Consider the following 18,160-nt stretch of genomic DNA (forward strand, 5'->3'; position numbering starts at 1 on the left):
GCAGTGGAAGAAAGTCGAAATAGAAATAATGGGGTACAAAGGAGCAAAATAAATAAATACAGTAGGGGAAGAGGTAGTTGTTTGGGCTAAATTATAGATGGGCTATGTACAGGTGCAGTGATCTGTGAGCTGCTCTGACAGCTGGTGCTTAAAGCTAGTGAGGGAGATAAGTGTTTCCGGTTTCAGAGATTTTTGTAGTTCGTTCCAGTCATTGGCAACAGAGAACTGAAAGGAGAGGCGGCCGAAGGAGGAATTGGCTTTGGGGGTGACCAGTGAGATATACCTGCTGGAACGCGTGCTACAGGTGGGTGCTGCTATGGTGACCGGCGAGCTGAGATAAGGGGGGACTTTACCTAGCAGGGTCTTGTAGATGACCTGGAGCCAGTGGGTTTGGCAACGAGTATGAAGCGAGGGCCAGCCAACGAGAGCGTACAGGTCACAGTGGTAGGTAGTATATGGGGCTTTGGTGACAAAACGGATGGCACTGTGATAGACTGCATCCAATTTATTGAGTAGGGTATTGGAGGCTATTTTGTAAATGACATCGTTGAGGATCGGTAGGATGGTCAGTTTTACGAGGGTATATTTGGCAGCATGAGTGAAGGATGCTTTGTTGCAAAATAGGAAGCCAATTCTAGACTTAACTTTAGATTGGAGATGTTTGATGTGAGTCTGGAAGGAGAGTTTACAGTCTAACCAGACACCTAGGTATTTGTAGTTGTCCACATATTCTAAGTCAGAACCGTCCAGAGTAGTGATGCTGGACAGGCGGGCAGGTACAGGCAGCGATCGGTTGAAGAGCATGCATTTAGTTTTACTTGTATTTAAGAGCAGTTGGAGGCCACGGAAGGAGAGTTGTATGGCATTGAAGCTCGTCTGGAGGGTTGTTAACACAGTGTCCAAAGAAGGGCCAGAAGTATACAGAATGACGTCGTCTGCGTAGAAGTGGATCAGAGATTCACCAGCAGCAAGAGCGACATCATTGATGTATACAGAGAAGAGAGTCGGCCCAAGAATTGAACCCTGTGGCACCCCCATAGAGACTGCCAGAGGTCGGGACAACAGGCCCTCCGATTTGACACACTGAATTCTATTAGAGAAGTAGTTGGTGAACCAGGCGAGGCAATCATTTGAGAAACCAAGACTATTGAGTCTGCCGATGAGGATGTGGTGATTGACAGAGTCGAAATCCTTGGCCAGGTCAATGAATACGGCTGCACAGTATTGTTTCTTATCGATGGCGGTTAAGATATTGTTTAGGACCTTGAGCGTGGCTGAGGTGCACCCATGACCCGCTCTGAAACCAGATTGCATAGCGGAGAAGGTGGGGTGGGATTCGAAATGGTCGGTAATCTGTTTGTTGACTTGGCTTTCGAAGACCTTAGAAAGGCAGGGTAGGATAGATATAGGTCTGTAGCAGTTTGGGTCAAGAGTGTCCCCCCCCCCCTTTTGAAGAGGGGGATGACTGCAGCTGCTTTCCTATCTTTGGGAATCTCAGACGACACGAAAGAAGTTGAACAGGCTAGTAATAGGGGTTGAAACAATTTCGGCAGATCATTTTAGAAAGAAAGGGTCCAGATTATCTAGCCCAGCTGATTTGTAGGGGTCCAGATTTGCAGCTATTTCAGAACATCAGCTGACTGGATTTGGGAGAAGGATAAATGGGGAAGGCTTGGGCGAGTTGCTGGTGGGGGGTGCAGTGCTGTTGACCGGGGTAGGGGTAGCCAGGTGGAAAGCATGGCCAGCCGTAGAAAAATGCTTATTGAAATTCTCAATTATAGTGGATTTATCGGTGGTGACAGTTTCCTATCCTCAGTGCAGTGGGCAGCTGGGAGGAGGTGCTCTTATTCTCCATGGACTTTACAGTGTCCCAGAACTTTTTTGAGTTTGTTTTGCAGGAAGCAAATTTCTGCTTGAAAAAGCTAGCCTTGGCTTTTCTAACTGCCTGTGTATATTGGTTTCTAACTTCCCTGAAAAGTTGCATATCACAGGGGGGTGTTCGATGCTAATGCAGAACGCCACAGGATGTTTTTGTGTTGGTTAAGGGCAGTCAGGTCTGGAGAGAACCAAGGGCTATATCTGTTCCTGGTTCTAAATTTCTTGAATGGGGCATGCTTATTTAAGATGGTGAGGAAGGCATTAAAAAAAAAAAAATAAAAAAAAAAAAATAGGCATCATGTACTGACGGGATGAAGTCAATATCCTTCCAGGATACCCGGGCCAGGTCGATTAGAAAGGCCTGCTCGCTGAAGTGTTTCAGGGAGCGTTTGACAGTGATGAATGGAGGTCGTTTGACCGCTGACCCATTACGGATGCAGGCAATGAGGCAGTGATCGCTGAGATCTTGGTTGAAAACAGCAGAGGTGTATTTAGAGGGAATGTTGGTTAGGATGATATCTATGAGGGTGCCCGTGTTTACAACTTTGGGGTGGTACCCGGTAGGTTCATTGATAATTTGTGTGAGATTGAGGGCATCAAGCTTAGATTGTAGGATGGCTGGGGTGTTAAGCATGTCCCAGTTTAGGTCACCTAGCAGCACGAGCTCTGAAGATAGATGGGGGGGGCAATCAGTTCACATATGGTGTCCAGAGCACAGCTGGGGGCAGAGGGTGGTCTATAGCAGGCGGCAACGGTGAGAGACTTGTTTTTAGAGAGGTGGATTTTTAAAAGTAGAAGTTCAAATTGTTTGGGTATAGACCTGAATAGTAGGACAGAACACTGCAGGCTATGTCTGCAGTCGATTGCAACACCGCCCCCTTTGGCCGTTCTATCTTGTCTGAAAATGTTGTAGTTAGGGATGGAGATTTCAGAGTTTCTGGTGGTCTTCCTAAGCCAGGATTCAGACATGGCTAGGACATCCGGGTTGGCAGAGTGTGCTAAAGCAGTGAATAAAACAAACTTAGGGAGGAGGCTTCTAATGTTAACATGCATGAAACCAAGGCTATTACGGTTACAGAAGTCATCAAAAGAGAGTAAGATAACAATGGCGAGGTTATATACAGGGGGTACCGGTACAGAGTCAATATGTGGGGGCACCGGTTAGTCGAGGTAATTGAGGTAATATATGCATGTGGGTAGAGTTATCGATGCATAAGTCACTTTAATAACAGAGTAGCAGCAGCGTAAAAGGGGGGGGGGGGCAATGCAAAAAGTCTGGGTAGCCATTTGATTAGATGTTCAGGAGTCTTATGGCTTGGGGGTAGAAGCTGTTTAGCAGCCTCTTGCAGTGATGCAACCAGTTAGGATGCTCTCGATGGTGCAGCTGTAGAAACTTTTGAGGATCTGCGGACCCATGCCAAATCTTTTCAGTCTCCTGAAGGGGAATAGGCTTTATCATGCCCTCTTCACGACTGTCTTGGTGTGTTTGGACCATGACAATTTGTTGGTGATGTGGACACCAAGGAACTTGGAAGCTCTCAAACTGCTCCACTACAGCTCCGTCGATGAGAATGGGGGCGTGCTCGGTCCTCCTTTTCCTGTAGTCCACAATCATCTCCTTAGTCTTGATCACGTTGAGAAAGAAGTTGTTGTCCTGGCACCACACTGCCAGGTCTCTGACCGCCTCCCTATATGCTGTCATGTTGTTGGTGATCAGGCCTACCACTGGTGTCTTTTTGGGTATGACGCTACAAGCTTGGCACACTTGTATTCGGGGAGCCCAATCAAGTTGTAGAAACATCTCAAGGATGATCAATGGAAACAGGATGCACCTGAGCTCAATTTCGAGTCTCATAGCAAAGGGTTTGAATATCAAATCAAATCAAATCAAATTTATTTATATAGCCCTTCGTACATCAGCTGAAATCTCAAAGTGCTGTACAGAAACCCAGCCTAAAACCCCAAACAGCAAGCAATGCATGTGAAAGAAGCACGGTGGCTGGGAAAAACTCCCTAGGAAAAACTCCTGAGAAAGGCCAAAAATCTAGGAAGAAACCTAGAGAGGAACCAGGCTATGAGGGGTGGCCAGTCCTCTTCTGGCTGTGCCGGGTGGATATTATAACAGAACATGGTCAAGATGTTAAAATGTTCGTAAATGACCAGCATGGTCAAATAATAATAATCATAGTAATTGTCGAGGGTGCAACAAGCACGTCCGGTGAACAGGTCAGGGTTCCGTAGCCGCAGGCAGAACAGTTGAAACTGGAGCAGCAGCATGGCCAGGTGGACTGGGGACAGCAAGGAGTCATCATGCCAGGTAGTCCTAGGGCTCAGGTCCTCCGAGATAAAGAAAGAAAGAGAGAATTAGAGAGAGCATATTTACATTCACACAGGACACCGGATAAGACAAGAGAATACTCCAGATGTAACAGACTGACCCTAGCCCCCCGACACATAAACTACTGCAGCATAAATACTGGAGGCTGAGACAGGAGGGATCAGAAGACACTGTGGCCCCATCCGATGATACCCCCGGACAGGGCCAAACAGGCAGGATATAACCCCACCCACTTTGCCAAAGCACAGCCCCCACACCACTAGAGGGATATCTACAACCACCAACTTACCGTCCGAAGACAAGGCCGAGTATAGCCCACAAAGATGTCCGCCACGGCACAACCCAAGGGGGGGGCGCCAACCCAGACAGGAAGACCACGTCAGTGGCTCAACCTACTCAAGTGACGCACCCCTCCCATGGACGGCATGGAAGAACACCAGTAAGTCAGTGACTCAGCCCCTGTAAAAGGGTTAGAGGCAGAGAATCCCAGTGGGAAGAGGGGAACCGACAAGGCAGAGACAGCAAGGGCGGTTCGTTGCTCCAGCCTTTCCGTTCACCTTCACACTCCTGGGCCAGACTATACTTAATCATAGGACCTACTGAAGAGATAAGTCTTCAGTAAAGACTTAAAGGTTGAGACTGAGTCTGCGTCTCTCACATGGGTAGGCAGACCATTCCATAAAAATGGAGCTCTATAGGAGAAAGCCCTACCTCCAGCCGTTTGCTTAGAAATTCTAGGGACAATTAGGAGGCCTGCGTCTTGTGACCGTAGCGTACGTGTAGGTATGTACGGCAGGACCAAATCGGAAAGATAGGTAGGAGCAAGCCCATGTAATGCTTTGTAGGTTAGCAGTAAAACCTTGAAATCAGCCCTTGCCTTAACAGGAAGCCAGTGTAGGGAGGCTAGCACTGGAGTAATATGATCAAATTTTTTGGTTCTAGTCAGGATTCTAGCAGCCGTATTTAGCACTAACTGAAGTTTGTTTAGTGCTTTATCCGGGTAGCCGGAAAGTAGAGCATTGCAGTAGTCGAGCCTAGAAGTAACAAAAGCATGGATTAATTTTTCTGCGTCATTTTTGGACAGAAAGTTTCTGATTTTTGCAATGTTACGTAGATGGAAAAAAGCTGTCCTTGAAGCAGTCTTGATATGTTCTTCAAAAGAGAGATCAGGGTCCAGAGTAACGCCGAGGTCCTTCACAGTTTTATTTGAGACGACTGTACAACCATCCAGATTAATTGTCAGATTCAACAGAAGATCTCTTTGTTTCTTGGGACCTAGGACAAGCATCTCTGTTTTGTCCGAGTTTAAAAGTAGAAAATTTGCAGCCATCCACTTCCTTATGTCTGAAACACAGGCTTCTAGCGAGGGCAATTTTAGGGCTTCACCATGTTTCATTGAAATGTACGGCTGTGTGTCGTCCGCATAGCAGTGAAATTTAACATTATGTTTTCGAATGACATCCCCAAGAGGTAAAATATATAGTGAAAACAATAGTGGTCCTAGAACGGAACCTTGAGGAACACCGAAATTTACAATTGATTTGTCAGAGGACGAACCATTCACAGAGACAAACTGATATCTTTCCGACAGATAAGATCTAAACCAGGCCAGAACTTGTCCATGTAGACCAATTTGGGTTTCCAATCTCTCCAAAAGAATGTGGTGATCGATGGTATCAAAAGCGGCACTAAGATCTAGGAGCATGAGGACAGATGCAGAGCCTCGGTCTGACGTCATTAAAAGGTCATTTACCACCTTCACAAGTGCAGTCTCAGTGCTATGATGGGGTCTAAAACCAGACTGAAGCGTTTCGTATACATTGTTTGTCTTCAGGAAGGCAGTGAGTTGCTGCGCAACAACTTTTTCTAAAATTTTTGAGAGGAATGGAAGATTCGATATAGGCCGATAGTTTTTTATAATTTCTGGGTCAAGATTCGGCTTTTTCAAGAGAGGCTTTATTACTGCCACTTTTAGTGAGCTTGGTACACATCCGGTGGATAGAGAGCCGTTTATTATGTTCAACATAGGAGGGCCAAGCACAGGAAGCAGCTCTTTCAGTAGTTTAGTTGGAATAGGGTCCAGTATGCAGCTTGAGGGTTTGGAGGCCATGATTATTTTCATCATTGTGTCAAGAGATATAGTACTAAAACACTTTAGTATCTCCCTTGAGCCAAGGTCCTGGCAGAGTTGTGCAGACTCTGGACAATGAAGCCCTGGAGGAATACCCAGATTTAAAGAGGAGTCCGTAATTTGCTTTCTAATGATCATGATCTTTTCCTCAAAAAAGTTCATAAATGTATTACTGCTGAAGTGAAAGCCATCCTCCATTTGCGAATGCTGCTTTTTAGTTAGCTTTGCGACAGTGTCAAAAAGAAATTTCGGATTGTTCTTATTTTCCTCAATTAAGTTGGAAAAATAGGATGATCGTGCAGCAGTGAGGGCTCTTCGATACTGCACGGTACTGTCTTTCCAAGCTAGTCGGAAGACTTCCAGTTTAGTGTGGCGCCATTTCCGTTCCAATTTTCTGGAAGCTTGCTTCAGAGCTCGTGTATTTTCTGTATACCAGGGAGCTAGTTTCTTATGACAGATGTTTTTAATTTTTAGGGGTGCAACTGCATCTAGGGTATTGCGCAAGGTTGAATTGAGTTCCTCGGTTAGGTGGTTAACTGATTCTTGTCCTCTGACGTCCTTGGGTAGGCAGAGGGAGTCTGGAAGGGCATCAAGGAATCTTTGGGTTGTCTGAGAATTTATAGCACGACTTTTAATCTTCCTTGGTTGGGGTCTGAGCAGATTATTTGTTGCAATTGTAAACGCAATAAAATGGTGGTCCGATAATCCAGGATTATGAGGAAAAACATTAAGATCCACAACATTTATTCCATGGGACAAAACTAGGTCCAGAGTATGACTGTGGCAGTGAGTAGGTCCAGAGACATGTTGGACAAAACCCACTGAGTCGATGATGGCTCCGAAAGCCTTTTGGAGTGGGTCTGTGGACTTTTCCATGTGGATGTTAAAGTCACCAAAAATTAGAATATTATCTGCTATGACTACAAGATCCGATAGGAATTCAGGGAACTCAGTAAGGAACACTGCATATGGCCCAGGAGGCCTGTAAACAGTAGCTATAAAAAGTGATTGAGTAGGCTGCATAGATTTCATGACTAGAAGCTCAAAAGACGAAAACGTCATTGTTTTTTTTTTTGTAAATTGAAATTTGCTATCGTAAATGTTAGCAACACCTCCGCCTTTGCCGGATGCACGGGGGGTTTGGTCACTAGTGTAACCAGGGGGTGAGGCCTCATTTAACACAGTAAATTCATCAGGCTTAAGCCATGTTTCAGTCAGGCCAATCACATCAAGATTATGATCAGTGATTAGTTCATTGACTATAACTGCCTTGGAAGTGAGGGATCTAACATTAAGTAACCCAATTTTGAGATGTGAAGTATCACAATCTCTTTCAATAATGGCAGGAATGGAGGAGGTCTTTATACTAGTAAGATTACTGAAGCGAACACCGCCATTTTTAATTTTGCCCAACCAAGATCGAGGCACAGACACGGTCTCAATGGGGAAAGCTGAGCTGACTACGCTAACTGTGCTAGTGGCAGACTCCACTAAGCTGGCAGGCTGGCTAACAGCCTGTTGCCTGGCCTGCACCCTATTTCATTGTGGAGCTAGAGGAGTTAGAGCCCTGTCTATGTTCGTAGATAAGATGAGAGCACCCCTCCAGCTAGGATGGAGTCCGTCACTCCTCAGCAGGCCAGGCTTGGTCCTGTTTGTGGGTGAATCCCAGAAAGAGGGCCAGTTATCTACAAATTCTATCTTTTGGGAGGGGCAGAAAACAGTTTTCATCCAGCGATTGAGTTGTGAGACTCTGCTGTAGAGCTCATCACTCCCCCTAACTGGGAGGGGGCCAGAGACAATTACTCGATGCCGACACATCTTTCTAGCTGATTTACACGCTGAAGCTATATTGCGCTTGGTGACCTCTGACTGTTTCATCCTAACATCGTTGGTGCCGACGTGGATAACAATATCTCTATACTCTCTACACTCGCCAGTTTTAGCTTTAGCCAGCACCGTCTTTAGATTAGCCTTAACGTCGGTAGCCCTGCCCCCTGGTAAACAGTGTATGATCGCTGGATGATTAGTTTTAAGTCTAATACTGCGGGTAATGGAGTCGCCAATGACTAGGGTTTTCAATTTGTCAGAGCTAATGGTGGGAGCCGTCGGCGTCTCAGACCCCACAACGGGAGGAGCAGAGACCAGAGAAGTCTCGGCCTCCGACTCGCTTAACGGGGAGAACCGGTTGAAAGTTTCTGTCGGCTGAATAAGCGACACCGGTTGAGCATTCCTACAGCGTTTCCCTCCAGACGCCATGAGAAAGATGTCCGGCTGCGGGGACCGTGCGAGGGGGTTTATACTAACGTTACTATCTGTACTTGCTGGTGGCACAGACGCTGTTTCATCCTTTCCTACACTGAAATGACCCTTGCCTAACGATTGCGTCTGAAGCTGGGCTTGCAGCACAGCTATCCTTGCCGTAAGGCGATCGTTCTCCTGTATATTATGAGTACAACGACTGCAATTAGAAGGCATCATGTTAATGTTACTTAGCTTCGGCTGTTTGAAGTCCTGACGAACCATGTCCAGATAAAACCTCCGGGGTAGGAAAGTTGAATGAAAAAAAAAGTTGAGTGAGGGAAAAAGTAAAAATATACGGTAATGAAAAAGTAAAAACCGTCAGGTAGCAAAGTAAAAACGGCAACAAAAACGCACAACTTACAGTTGAAGTCGGAAGTTTACATAATCTTAGGTTGTAGTCATTAAAACTCGTTTTTCAATCACTCCTCAAATTTCTTGTTAACAAACTATAGTTTTGGCAAGTCGGTTAGGACATCTACTTTGTGCATGACACAACTCATTTTTCCAACAATTGTTTACAGATTATTTCCCTTATAATTCACTGTATCACAATTCCAGTGGGTCAGAAGTTTATATACACTAAGTTCACTGTGCCTTTAAACAGCTTAGAAAATTGTCATGGCTTCAGAAGCTTCTGATAGGCTAATTGACATAATTTGAGTCAATTGGAGGTGTACCTGTGGATGCATTTCAAGGCCTACCTTCAAACTCCGTGCCTCTTTGCTTGACATCATGTGAAAATCAAAAGAAATCAGCCAAGTCTCCACAAGTCTGGTTCATCTTTGGGAGCAATTTCCAAATGCCTGAAGGTACCATGTTCATCTGTACAAACAATAGTACGCAAGTGTAAACACCATGGGACGCCGCAGCCGTCAGACCGCTCAGGAAGGAGACGCATTCTGTCTCCTAGAGATGGGTGTACTTTGGTGCGAAAAGTGCAAATCAATCCCAGAACAACAGCAAAGGACCTTGTGAAGATGCTGGAGGAAACGGGTACAAAAGTATCTTTATCCACAGTAAAACAAGTCCTATATTGACATAACCTGAAAGGCCGCTCTGCAAGGAAGAAGCCACTGCTCCAAAACCACCACAAAAAAGCCAGACTACGGTTTGCAACTGCACAAGGGGACAAAGATCGTACTTTTTGGAGAAATGTCCTCTGGTCTGATGAAACAAAAATAGAACTGTTTGGCCATAATGGCCATTCTTATGTTTGGAGGAAAAAGGGGGAGGCTTGCAAGCCGAAGAACACCATCCCAACCGTGAAGCACGGGAGTGGCAGCATCATGTTGTGGGGGTGCATTGCTGCAGGAGGAATTGGTGCACTTCACAAAATAGATGGCAAGATGAGGAAGGAAAATTATGTGGATATATTGAAGCAACATCTCAAGACATCAGTCAGGAAGTTAAAGCTGGGTCGCAAATGGGTCTTCCAACTGGACAGTGACCCAAAGCATACTTCTGAAATTGTGGCAAAATAGCCTAAGGACAACACGGTCAAGGTATTGGAGTGGCCATCACAAAGCCCTGACCTCAATCCTATAGAACATTTGTGGGCAGAACTGAAAAAGTGTTTGCGAGCAAGGATGCCTACAAACCTGACTGTTACACCAGCTCTGTCAGGAGGAATGGGACAAAATTCACCCAACTTATTGTGGGAAGCTTGAGGAAGGCTACCTGAAACGTTTGACCCAAGTTAAACAATTCAAAGGCAATGCTGCCAAAATACTAATTGGGTGTATGTAAACTTCTGACCCACTGAGATTGTGATGAAAGTAATAAAAACTGAAATCATTCTCTGCTATTATTTTGACATTTCACATTCTTAAAATAAAGTGGTGATCCTAACTGACCTAAGACAGGGAATTGTTACTAGGATTAAATGTCAGGAATTGTGGAAAAACTCAGTTTAACCTCTCTGGGACATGTGGGACGCTACAGTCCCACCCGCGGGACACACTTGTCAACAGCCAGTGAAATAGCAGGGCGGCAAATTCAAAACAACAAAAATCTCATAATTCAAATTTCTCAAACATACAACTATTATATCCCATTTTAAAGATACACTTCTCGTTAATCCAACCACATTGTCCGATTTCAAAAAGGCTTTACGGCGAAAGCACAACATTAGATTATGTTAGGACAGCGCCTAAACAAAAACCACACAGCCATTTTCCAAACAAGGAGAGGCGTCACAAAAACCAGAAAGACAGCTAAAATTAATCACTAACCTTTGATCTTCATCAGATGACACTCCCAGGACTCAATGTTACACGATACATGTATGTTTTGTTCGATAAAGTTCATATTTATATCCAAAAACCCCATTTTACATTGGCGCGTGATGTTCAGAAATGTTTTGCCTCCCAAAACTTCCAGTGAATGAGCACATCAATTTACAAAAACACTCATCATAAACGTTGATAAAATTTACAACAGTTATTGAAAGAATTATAGATACATTTCTCCTTAATGCAACCGCTGTGTCAGATTTCAAAATGGCTTTACGGCGAAAGCACATTGTTCAATATTCTGAGTACAGAGCTCAGCCATCAAAGCAAGCTATACAGTTACCCGCCAAGTTCTGGAGTCAACAAAACTCAGAAATAGTATTATAAATCTCCACTTACCTTTGCTGATCTTCGTCGGAATGCACTCCCAGGACACCCACTTCCACAAGAAATGTTAGTTTTGTTCGAAATACTCCATATTTATGTCCAAATACCTCCATTTTGTTTTTTTCTCAGGTTTTTGCCTGCCATACGAGTTCTGTTATACTCACAGTCATCATTCAAACAGTTTTAGAAACTTCAGCGTGTTTTCTATCCAAATCTACTAATAATATGCATATCCTACCTTCTGGGCCCGAGTAGCAGGCAGTTTAATTTGGGCACGTCATTCATCTGAATTTCCGAATACTGCCCAGGTCACTAAAAAGTTAAATGTATTTGGCTAAGGTGCATGTAAACCTCTGTCTTCAACAGTATGTAAATAAGATATTTCTGTTTGTTTAATTTTTAATAATTGTGCAAAAATTTCAACCTGTTTTCGCTTTGTCATAATGGGGTATTGTGTGTAGATTGCAGAGGATTCTTTGTTTGTTTATATATCCATTTTAGAATAAGGCTGGTAACAATGTGGAAAAAGTCAAGGATTCTGAATACTTTCCGAAGGCACTGTGTCTATACGTGTGTGTAATATTTGTCTATGGAGATTGCATGGCGGTGTGCTCGATTTAATAAACCTGTCAGCAACGGGTGTGGCGGAAATAGCCGAATCCACTAATTTGAAGGGGTGTCGACATACTTTTGTGTGTATGTATGTATGTATGTATGTATGTATGTATGTATGTATCTCTAGTACCAGTAAAAAGTTTGGACACAGCTACTCATTCAAGAGTTTTTTTTTTGTTTTTTTTTACTATTTTCTACATTGTAGAATAGTGAAGACATCAAGTCTATGAAATAACACATGGAATCATGTAGGAACCAAAAAAGTGTTAAACAAATTAAAATATATTTGAGATTCTTCAAAGTAACCACCTTTTGCCTTGATGACAGCTTTGCACATGCTTGGCATTCTTTCAACCAGCTTCACCTGGAATGCTTTTATAACAGTTTTGAAGGATTTCCCACATATGCTGAGCACTTGTTGGCTGCTTTTCCTTCACTCTTTGGTCCAACTCATCCCAAACCATCTCAATTGGGTTGAGGTCGGGTGATTGTGGAGGCCAGGTCATCTGATGCAGCGCTCCATCACTCTCCTCCTTGGTCAAATAGCCCTTACACACCCTGGAGGTGTGTTGAGTCATAGTCCCACTATCATTTGTTTTTCAACAGGACAAAGCGTAAACCAGATGGGCTGGTGTATCGCTGCAGAATGCTGTGGTAGCCATGCTGGTTAAGTGTGCCTTTTTTGAATTCTAAATAAATCACTGACAGTGTCACCAGCAAAGCACCACCACACCTCCGCCTCCATGCTTCACAGTGGGAACCACACATGCAGAGATCATCCGTTCACCTACTCTGCGTCTCACAAAGACACAGCGATTGGAACCAAACATCTCAAATTTGGACTCATCATGGACTGTTTTCCCCTGGTCTAATGTAATTGCTCGTGTTTCATGGCCCAAGCAAGTCTCTTCTTATTAGTAGTGGTTTCTTTGCAGGTCTGATTCACGCATTCTCCTCTGAACAGTTGATGTTGAGATGTGTCTGTTACTTCAACTCTGAAGCATTTATTTGGGCTGCAATTTCTGAGGCTGGTAACACTAATGAACTTATGCTCTGCGGCAGAGGTAACTCTGGGTCTTCCTTTCCTGTGGCGGTCCTCATGAGAGCCAGTTTCATCATAGCGCTTGTTGGTTTTTGCGACTGCGCTTGAAGAAACTTTTAAAGTTCATGAAATTTGAAGAAACTTCTTCAAATATTCAGTATTGACTGACCTGTCTTAAAGTAATGATAGACTGTCGTTTCTCTCTGCTTATTTGAGCTGTTCTTGCCATAATATGGACTTGGTCTTTTACCAAATAGGGCTATCTTCTGTATACCACCCCTACCTTGTCACAACACAGCTGATTGGTTCCAACACATTAAGAATGACAGATTCCACAAATGAACTTTTAACAAGGCACACCTGTTAATTTAAATGCAAGTGACTACCTCATGAAGCTGGTTGAGAGAATGCCTATAGTGTTCAAAGCTGTCAAGGCAAAGGGTGGCTACTTTGAAGAATCTGAAATATAAAATATATTTTGATTTAACTTTTTTGTTTAGGTTACTACATGTGTTATTTCATAGTGTTGATGTCTTCACTATTATTCTACAATGTAGAAAATAGTAAAAAATAAAGAAAAACCCTTGAATGATTAGGTGTGTCCCCACTGACTGGTACTGTATATATTTATTTTGAGTGTACAAAACATTAGGAACACCTGCTCTTTCCATAAGAGACTGGCCAGGTGAATCCAGGTGAAAGCTATGATCCTTGTTGATGTCACTTGTTAAATCTACTTCAATCAGTGTAGATGAAGGGGAGGAGACATGTAAAAAAATATATATATTATGAAGCATTGAGACATGGATTGTGTAAGTGTGCCATTTTGGAGGGTAAATGGACAAGACGAAAGATTTAAGTGCCTTTTGAACGGGGTATGGTAGTAGATGCCAGGTGCACCGGTTTGAGTGCGTCAAGAACTACAATGCTGCTGGGTTTTTCACGCTCAACAGTTTCCCGTGTGTGTCAAGAATGGTCCACCACCCAAAGGACATCAAGCCAACTTGACATAATTGTGGGAAGCATCAAAGTCAACATGGGCCCTGTGAAACGCTTTCGGCAGTTTGTAGAGAATTGAGGCTGTTCTGAGGGCAAAAGGGGTTGCAACTAAATATTAGGAAAATGTTCCTAATGTTTTGTACACTGAGAGAGAACAGCAGTGGTCCAAGAACAGAGCCTTGAGGAACATTGAAAAGTTTGTCCTATCTAAGGTATGTTTTCATGTTCCTCAGTGCTGTTCTCAGGCCACTACTGTTCCAATTATTTATATTACTGCTAATCTAATACCTGCTTTGGCTTTACCCAAACGTCCAGACTTCAACCCACCTTCGGATCCCCCTGACCCCATGCTGGGCCCTGTGGCGCGCTGGATCGCAGCACGGCGTGAGGATATCGTTTCCCAGATGACGGAGGCCTGTCTGAACCAGAGCCTGGATGCCCTGCTGGCGCGCTCTCTCCTGATGCTTGAGGACTACGAGCTGGTGGTGAACCGGGCCACGCGTACCGCCAAGGTCCGGCAGCTCCTTGACACCTGCCACCGCCACAGCGAGGACTTCTGCCGCGTGGTGGTCCGCAAGCTCCAGGACAACAAGCAAATGGGCCTGCAGCCATACCCCCCAGAGCTCAGCTCCCCTGTGGCCGTGCCAAGCCCCAGTGCACCCCCAATCTCTGTGTCCAACCCTAGGAAATATTAGAACAGAACTAGTCCAGAGAAGACCAGAGACTAAACTGTTCCAAGACTTTTAGCTCATTGAGCTAGGTATTGGAAGAAGCCTCTACGGTCTGTTAGTCCTGGGTTATATTCATTAGGCACCAAATGGAACAAAACTGACAAACAGGGAGGGACTACCTAAACTTGTCCAATAAGACACTTGTTTTCCTTTGCACATTGTTTTGCTACGGTGTGCACTAGTGAATACGACCCTGGGTTTTGACTGTGAACTTTGAATTTAGTGTGGTAGGGTCAAGCCCAGCTGTGGTTTCATATTGCTCATCATGGTAACTACTTTCCTGCCCACTCACACAGGACATTACTCTATGTTGCTACTGTTCATTGAACTGAAGGTGCCTAGAAGTTGCACGAAAGGACTTAAAGGTAAAGATGCCTTTTGGAAAAATAACCAGTATTCACTAAATTTCACATGTTCTCTGAAAACAGAGGACTGGTTGGGATTAGCAATCATAATCAAAAACCTCTTAGGATTTAATCCAGGCTTTGAAGAATTATATTATGAATTTTATGTAACTTCAGGTAAATCATCTGGTTCTCTTGAAGCATTTCCTAAATTCTGAGTGATCGGGGTACGGGCCTGAGTTCTGCTTCTATGCATCTTTCTGTTATTGTTGTCCCCCCTTTGCACTGAATGGTTATATCCAGAGACATACTGTATATCCAGAGAGACTGTGTATAACATCATACTGATCTAAGGCTCTGATTTCACTCTTTACTGAGTGGACATTCTAGAACAGGGGTATTGAGCTCTTACACTACGAAGTCCGGAGCCTGCTGGTTTTCTGTTATACCTGATAATTAATTTCACCCACCTGGTGTTCCAGGTCTAAATCAGTCCCTGATTTAAGGGGGAACAATGAAAAAAGATAATGGGACTGTCTTCGAGGTCCAAAGTTGAGTTTGAAGGGTCTAGACTCTATGGGTCTGGGTGGGACACAATTACTGTGACTGAAATTCTGTAGTTGACCCTCAGATCCGGGTCTATGTAACTACAGCTCATAGACCAGAGTGGACATGAATGGATCTGACCACGTCTCTGCATTACCTATAATGTTTTATTTTACGCTAATAAGGTGAATCTATTGACTTATGGAGAGCCAACATATAAAGACCTATTTATTAGCCAGAAGATAAACTTGGCTGATTAACATAAATTTGTCTCTCTGGTACAATCGGATCTGGTCTAGATCCTGACCCCTTAAGTTATGGGTCCGGTCTACGTCTGGTTGTTCTCGGGTCTGTTCGGGTCCAGATCCCCCTTTTAAAAAATATAATATCCAGGTCTGATAAGGTACTCGACTGGACTTCTGCCATTTTGAAGTTACTGTTTTTTTTTTTTTTTACCACTGCCTTTTCAAGACAGATTTTGCTTATCTTATAAAGGAGCTTGCGTTGGCGTTGACATTGACATAGGATGGGCCAAGTCGGTGGATTTAGGTTTGGTGTGTAGATGTAGCTACTGTAGAGTTAATCCTTGGTCTTCATCTTGACACGTTTACATATGGTGACAGGCACAATAACAGTGTAGCCAGAAAGTGGAAAATAAGGTCATGTAGCTAATGTAGATCAGAGTGTACCAGGGTCTGTCTGTAGCTATTTTGGTACTCTCCTTGGACTCAATGGTCTCCGTTATGGGTGGTTTTTGTAGACACGTTTTTTGCGATAGAGGTCATGGCCCATACTTGTTACAGAATCTCTGTTTGTTCTACATGTTTTGGTACAAGACCAGTGAATGGATAGAGCAGGGTTTAGTCATTGAGCCAAGTGCTAAATATAGTAACATGTCCCTCAGCAGCTTAGAGCTGTGGTTGGTTATCCTGCACTTTGACAAAAACATTCAGCCTCAGATTGTGGCACTCTGGGTGTGTGATGCTAAAGTAGAGTCAGAGCTGTTTTTTCCCACCTAAAGTTTCCATCATCCAGTGCTTTAAGCCAGGGGAGGGGGATCCCTACAGTAGAAACCGGTCACAGAGGAAGCAGCCAGGGACTCACACAGAAGAGACTGGTGTATGTTTGTCTAAAGTGGGCCAAAGCAAACTGTTTTACGATGAACACTTAATCACTTCATGAATTGCATGGACTTCATATTTCATTCAGTGATCTATCCTCAGTTTTGTCAGCACATGACAGGTCTCGAGTAGCAAAGGGCACTTCCTGGGACACATGACTGTAAATTGAATCATACTATAGCTTTTATACAAACTTAATCTATATACCATAAAGTAATTACACTTTAAAGTCACAGTCAAATGTAACTACCTGCTCTAGGTAGGTGGTCATTCTCAGCCTTGAGACTGTAGTTGGAGCAAGCATAGGGGCCAACTAAATCTGAGCGTTTTATAGCTAGCTAGCTACAATGTAACCACAATCTGAGCGTTTATAGCTAGCTAGCTACAATGTAACCTAAATCTGAGCGTTATAGCTAGCTAGCTACAATGTACCCTCAATCTGAGCGCTATAGCTAGCTAGCTACAATGTACCCTCAATCTGAGCGCTATAGCTAGCTATCTACAATGCACACTATCGCCTGTAGAAGCCTCAGCAGGGACCCTGTTTTACGACTGTTTCTCACCTTGGAGCTCTTCTCTGCTAATACATATCCAGAAATGACTAAGTGCCAAAATACACTGTAGTTAAGCAATTTCCTGATAAAACAACTTTTCCCGTGGTTACCTCACCATCGTTTCTGTTTCTCTCTGTCAGTGATGTGTGCATGCAATGTCTCCACATAGGGAACCAAGAGCGCCACTAAATCAGAGACGTGTAGTTTCTAGAAGCCTTACCGTCAATGCACTTCCTTAAATGAGTTCTGGAGGCACCGTGGCTAAGTATCATTACCTAGGGTCTGTGCCCCACAATTGTGACCCTTTGGAATTGAGGAGCACTGGCTGAGGGGTTTTAGTGTGTTTTTTATTTATTAATCTACCTATTTTTATTTTATTTGTGCTGCAGAATAAACAATGTACGTTGTTTGCCCCCATCATGAGGGTGCTCTTTGTAAGCTTGTGTTGAATTAGAACATGTGCTGTGTCAGCGGTATAGGGTGGCAACTGGCAAGCCAAAGCCAGCCAGGAGAGAAACTCTTCCAAAATCCTCTGGACTTTTACTGCCTTGTTGTCAATACTGTGCCTCATATTCAAGATTTTGGATTATTTTCCACAATTCTTTTCTCACATGATATTTGCACAAAACTCCAGATGTTATCAAATTAAATTTTTATTACATTCCTAGTCATCTTAATATACTTTTGGACAAAATGTTGTGTAAGTACAAGTCTTTTTTTATTGCGCTATTCTATTTATCTTTAGCTGAACTCTTGCATAGTTCTAAACCATTAGGTGTTTGTTAGAAAAGTGTCTGAAGAAATCATTGCTTTACATGGAATTCCTTCAAGCAGCCATCAACATTGCCATATTCCTAGTCAGTGTTCTGTTTTATCCATATACTTATGTACTTTTTTTCATATCATTAGCAACAATATCAAATATCCTGTATACATAGTGTG

General features: G+C 43.6%; 1 protein-coding gene across 2 annotated transcripts in view; it reads left to right on the plus strand.

Annotated features, from left to right (window-relative positions):
* LOC115170051 (receptor-interacting serine/threonine-protein kinase 2) overlaps positions 1–17,883 on the plus strand; it is a 33,405-nt gene extending 15,522 nt beyond the window's left edge. For both annotated transcript variants that reach the window (XM_029726289.1, XM_029726290.1), the window contains exon 11: positions 14,238–17,883. In XM_029726289.1, coding sequence (XP_029582149.1) covers positions 14,238–14,617 — 380 coding nt within the window. In that variant the 3' untranslated portion in view covers positions 14,618–17,883. The remainder of the gene's footprint in view (positions 1–14,237) is intronic.
* The last annotated feature ends 277 nt before the right edge of the window (positions 17,884–18,160 follow it).

The sequence above is a fragment of the Salmo trutta genome, chromosome 31 (assembly GCF_901001165.1).
Source record: "Salmo trutta chromosome 31, fSalTru1.1, whole genome shotgun sequence".
Classification (NCBI taxonomy): Eukaryota; Metazoa; Chordata; class Actinopteri; order Salmoniformes; family Salmonidae; genus Salmo; species Salmo trutta.